We start from the raw sequence: 5,421 nt of genomic DNA, 5'->3' as shown, positions 1-5,421 counted from the left end.
GGGAAACTCCTCCCGGCCCGACTTCTTTGCAGGTAGCGGCGAAGATCCACATCACCAGCCGGAGACAGCGGAGAGCGCCACGTTCCCAGCGTCCATCCACTCATCACTCGGACAGGATCAGCTGCAAATCTGATAGCTGATGTGGAGGAGACCTACGACACCCTATGACAGTACGTGTTAAAATTAAATCCCCTAAAATGTTTGTTTGGAGCTAAAGGTGGGAAGTTCTTGGTGTTAGAGTGTATACTAAAAGTCTAGCATTTGTAAACATTTATTTTTGAAATAAAAGAATCACATTGGTCAAATGTCTACATTTATTTGTTAAGTGTAGTTGTTCAATTAATTTATATTGTAGATAACATGGTATGTGGTGTCACACACAGAAGATCGTGTTATCATTTCTTTATAAATTATAAACAGTTGCTCACGACTAAGATGGAAAAGAACAAACCGTTGGAATAGTCGTAGTGTAATTAGGTATTAGTTTATCTTGACTAATAAATTACACAAATACACTCTAAGTGTATCGAGTAGGACCATTTAAGGTAAGTTCTATTTATACTGACTTAATAAAAGAACTAAACCTTAGTTATTATGGAAGTGTGTGCTCTTAATCCTAATATAATAACAAGAACATATATTTAGTATTTATTTCTTTGACTTATCAAATGGTGAGATTTAGCTCGATAAATCAATAGGTCTGATAAGTTGGGAAATGATATTAGTTATAGTGTGTGTTGTTGATTATAGAAGAAAGTTGTGTCCTTGTAATCTAGGTTGAGAATGTCCCCGAGAGGAGCTCATAAGGATTATCATGTTAAACCCTGCCGACATGATAATGAAGTTGAGTGGTACTACTTTTGGACTAAGACATTAATTAAAGTGATTTGTCAATAACTCAATTAAATTAATGGACATTCGATATCTTAAACAAAGGAGACTAACACACTCATGATAAGAAGGAGCCCATAATGTAATTTGGGATTGGTGCGATAGTGTAATAATAACTCTCTAGTGGAATGAATTATTATTGATGAATTTGAGTTGTGTGTTCGGGGTGAACACGGGATACTCAAGCTCGTCGGAAGGCCAAAACCAATTTCTCCTCTAGTTCCCTGTCGTAGCCTCAATGAAGCCTCAAATCCATCCATATAAAGCCCATCTTGGTGTCCAAGAGGGGGGTCAACCCAAGGCTTTGTGGCCAAGCCACGGCCACTATCTTCTCAAAAGGGGTCGGCCACTAGCAAAATTAAGAGGGTCGGCCACATAATTCAAACTAGGAGGGGTGTTTTGAATTTTTAAAATCTTCTCTTTGTAGATATCTATAAGTTTTAAAAGAGAGATTTTAAAATAAAACTTTCCTTATTTGAATTAGGCCATATGGTTTAAAAGAAAGTTTAAAAGTTTTAAAACTTTCCCTTTTTAACCATCCTCATGGTTTTAGAAAAAAGGAAGGGAGTTTTAAATTTGAAACTTTCTATTTTTGTAATCATGTTAAAAAAAGAAAATTTTAGAAGAGAAGTTTTAAATTTTAAAACTTGGTTTTAATTTTTAAAACTTTCCTTTTTTAACATCCACATTAGGAAATTAAAAGAGAGCTTGTAAAATTTTATAAGAGCATTCCTTTTTTGCTTATAAAATTATTTACAAGATTATTTCCTTCCTTTAAAGGGCTGGCCACCCTTGCTTGGTGCCCAAGCAAGGGGCCGACCAATAATCCAATCAATGATTGAGTCAATCAAGGGAAACAATAGGAAAAATAAAAGGGGAAAAGGAAAAATAAGAGAAAGATTTTTAATTTTTGTAAAAATCTTTCCTTATTTGCCTTGGGCAAGTAATATAAAAGAAGGGAAGGGGAGGCCTCATGAGGCATCAATTCTTATTCTCTTGCTTGTGCTCCCTCTTGTGATCAGCCCTCTCTCCCTCTCTTTTCCCCTTGCTCTCTTATTTCTTTGTGGTGGTGGTGGCCGGATTTTAGAGAAGGAGGAAGAAGACTTTGGGTGGTATTCATCTTGGAGGATCGTCGCCCACACGACGTCCAAGAGGAGGCGAGGAATATGGCAGAAGATCTCGAGGTTATTAGCATACAAAGAAGAGGTATAACTAGTAATTATTTTCCGCATCATGCTAGTTCTTCTTTATATGAATTCCAAACAGAAAAGGCATATGATTCTAGAGTTTCAGATTTGTTTCGAAGTTGTGTTTCTTTTGTTTTGTTTTTCGGATTTGTGATTCGATTGTTTTTTTCTGTTAAACCTAATGTTATTTTAGGAAATTAAATATTGAATTTCTATTAAAGGCTTTGTTGAGGCAGTGGTGGATGATCCCATACTCAAGAAGGCTTAGTGCCTCGCTATGTTTGACCTGGGAGCCGATTTTAGAAATAAATATTTAATCAACTTTATAACATCGGTGGATTTGGATCAATAGTGTTAAATTCCGCTTGCGATCCAAATTTAAACTATTAAGAATAGATAAGTTAAATTTGAAATCAATAATGTTAAGTTCTGTTTGCGATTCTTAATTTAATTTCTAAAGAGCACAATAGGTTGTTTAGGAAAGGTTCGACACTTATACAAATTTTTTGTATAGTGGAACCGATACGATCTTCCTAGGACCGACCAACACTTGGGACACTTGGTAACTAAGTGGGAATTGAAGCCAATCCTGAGAAGGTCCAAGCACTCCGGGACATGAAGGCTCCCCAGAACTTGAAGGAGGCTCAGAAGTTGGTAGGCAGGATAACAATCCTGTCTCGGTTTATCTCCAGATCAGCAGACAAAGCAGCACCCTTCTTCAAAGTGCTCTGAAAAGCCTCCAAATTTCAGTGGGATGAAGAATGCACGCGAGCTTTTGAAGAGCTAAAAAAGTATTTGGAGACTTTTCCTTCTTTATTCAAGCCTATTACTGGAGAGCCGCTCTGGGTCTACCTGTCAGCCACCCCTGAGGTCGTGGGGGTGGTATTAGTGAAAAAGCAGGACAATTTACAACGACTGGTGTACTTTTTTAGTCATCTATTGAAGGGGGTTGAGTCTAGATACACAGCTTTGGAAAAGTTAATCTATGGATTGATGCTCATGGCTCGACGCCTAAGGCCTTATTTTCTTGCATATCCCATCACAGTTCTGACTAATAGCTCCATGGGTAAAGCCCTTACCAATGTAGAAGTTGCGGGTATGCTTATCAAGTGGGTGACAGAACTAGGAGAGTATAATATAGCTTATCAACCTCGCACGACTATTAAAGCGCAGGCCTTGGCTGATTTCCTGACCGAGATTCATCAAACTGATTCGGAAGAAACTTGGAAGGTATATGTGGATGGATCGTCCACACAGCAAGGAAGTGGTGTCGAAGTTCTTCTGATATCTCCTCAAGAAGACATCTTGCAGCTAGCCGTGCGATTAAATTTCAGAGCCACTAATAATGAGGCAGAGTATGAAGCTTTATTGGCAGGGCTGCAGGTAGCCCGACATGTGGGAGATACCCGAGTAATCATATACTCAGATTCTCAATTAGTAACCCAGCAAGTAGCAGGCAACTTTGGGATCAATAGTGATAAGCTGCAGGTATAAGGAGCGGCTTATGAGAAAATGAAAGAAGAATTCAAACAGGTCAAGGTGAGCAAGATTCCCAGAACAGATAATGGTCGAGCTGACGAGTTAGCCAAAATGGCCAGTTCTCTAACCACATGGGTTTTGGACAAGTCAATAGCGCAGACCTTCCTCATAGCTCAGATAGATCTTCAGAATAACATGGACGAGCTTATTGATTAGAGAGCACCAATGATCAATTATCTTCAACGAGGTATCCTGCCAACCGACCTTGAAGAAGCACGGCTGGTCAGGAAAAAGGCTCATGCTTACACCATGATAGAAGATCAGTTATATAAGCGAGCATTTTCCAGGCCTTTACTCAAGTGTTTAAACATGGAAGAGGCGGGACATGCCTTACAAGAAATACATCAAAGGTGTTGTGGCAATCAAGCTGGAGGTGGAACATTAGCTCGTTGGGTGCTGCTAGCTGGCTATTTCTGGCCTACCTTACAGAAGGATGCTCTGCAGCAGGTGAACACTTGCTTATCTTGCCAAAAACATCAGAATCTGACACATATGTCCACCTCAATGCTAAAGACGTTCATAGTTTCTTGTCCCTTTGATCAGTGGGGTATGGATATTATGGGACCATTCCTTATGACACTCGGTCAGAAACGATTTCTGCTTGTGGCAGTGGACTACTTTTCTAAATGGGTAGAAGCCGAAGTCCTAGCCAGAATTACAAAAGGAGTGATTATTAAGTTTTTGTGGAAAAATATTTTGTGCAGATTCGGCATACCTCATAAGCTGGTATCGGATAACGGAAGACAATTTCAAGGTCAGAAGATCCAGGCCTGGTGTCAAGGGTTCGACATTACTCAGGCCTTCACATCCGTAGCATACCCACAAAGTAATGGGCAAACAAAAGTTATCAACCGAGAAATTGTGCGGGGATTGAAAGTTAAGCTAGATCACGTTGGAGGAGATTGGGTAGACGAATTGCAAAGTATTATATGGACCCACCGTACAACACCTCGGGAGAGCACAAGCCTCACTCCCTTTCATCTAGTCTACGACAATGAAGCAATGGTGCCTATAGAGATCAGGATGCCTTCCACTAGAAGGATGTTGTACGACGAAGAGAATGTCGAACGGAGACTGGCAGAGCTGGATCTCATTAGTGAAATCCGTGAACGGACGGTGGCCAGGCTAGAAGCCTATCGACAAAGGATGAAGCAGAGTTATGATAGGAGGGTGGTTCCTCATTTATTCGGAGAAGGGGACCTGGTCTGGAAGCGAGTGAAACCTGTGGGGGACGTGGTCAAGTTGGCACCCCAATGGGATGAATCCTATAAAGTTATTAGAAAGTTGGCGTCAGGTGCTTACTACTTGCAGGACAACCGAGGTAGGAATCTAAACCGGCCCTGGAGCGCTAACTATCTGCGGTCTTACCGCACATAACCTTATCTTTTGTAAAACCCGACCCTGATAAGTGTAAGTCTGAGGGAGGTATGATAGATCAGGTCGGGAATACTTACTCGATCGGTCAGTAAGAATGTCCGCCTATTTAGGATTGTTATCTTCTTACTCTTTGAAAATCATCAAACTCATTGCGGACTCATACTCAGAGAGCGGATAACAAAAAGTGAGATAGAACATTAACAAAGTAAGATAGAACATCAAGCATGGAGTAGTTCGGTTTACACAATGCACAAATACAAATTACTGAAAAGCATAAAAGACTTCGTCAGGTATTTTGTTCAAAATACGATGATGATCTACGAAATTTTCGGGAGGAGCAGCGGTAAGATACCCTTGCTCATATAATTGCCGAAGAGCCCCTGCTGCGCCATAAGCTATGGAGATCACGAAGTTGTCTCCGACCTGG

General features: G+C 40.3%; 1 protein-coding gene across 1 annotated transcript; it reads left to right on the top strand.

Moving 5' to 3' along the window:
• The first annotated feature begins 2,693 nt into the window (after positions 1 to 2,693).
• On the top strand, positions 2,694 to 4,994 carry LOC121969122. The gene is made up of 4 exons (XM_042519044.1): positions 2,694 to 2,732; positions 2,829 to 3,566; positions 3,774 to 4,064; positions 4,416 to 4,994. Exons 1-4 carry the CDS (start codon positions 2,694 to 2,696, stop codon positions 4,992 to 4,994), a joined length of 1,647 nt encoding a protein of 548 aa, XP_042374978.1.
• The last annotated feature ends 427 nt before the right edge of the window (positions 4,995 to 5,421 follow it).

Source organism: Zingiber officinale, chromosome 4A (genome assembly GCF_018446385.1).
Source record: "Zingiber officinale cultivar Zhangliang chromosome 4A, Zo_v1.1, whole genome shotgun sequence".
In the NCBI taxonomy this organism is placed as follows: Eukaryota; Viridiplantae; Streptophyta; class Magnoliopsida; order Zingiberales; family Zingiberaceae; genus Zingiber; species Zingiber officinale.
The sequence above is the reverse complement of the archived record's forward strand: the minus strand, read 5'-3'. Positions and strand labels throughout refer to the sequence as shown.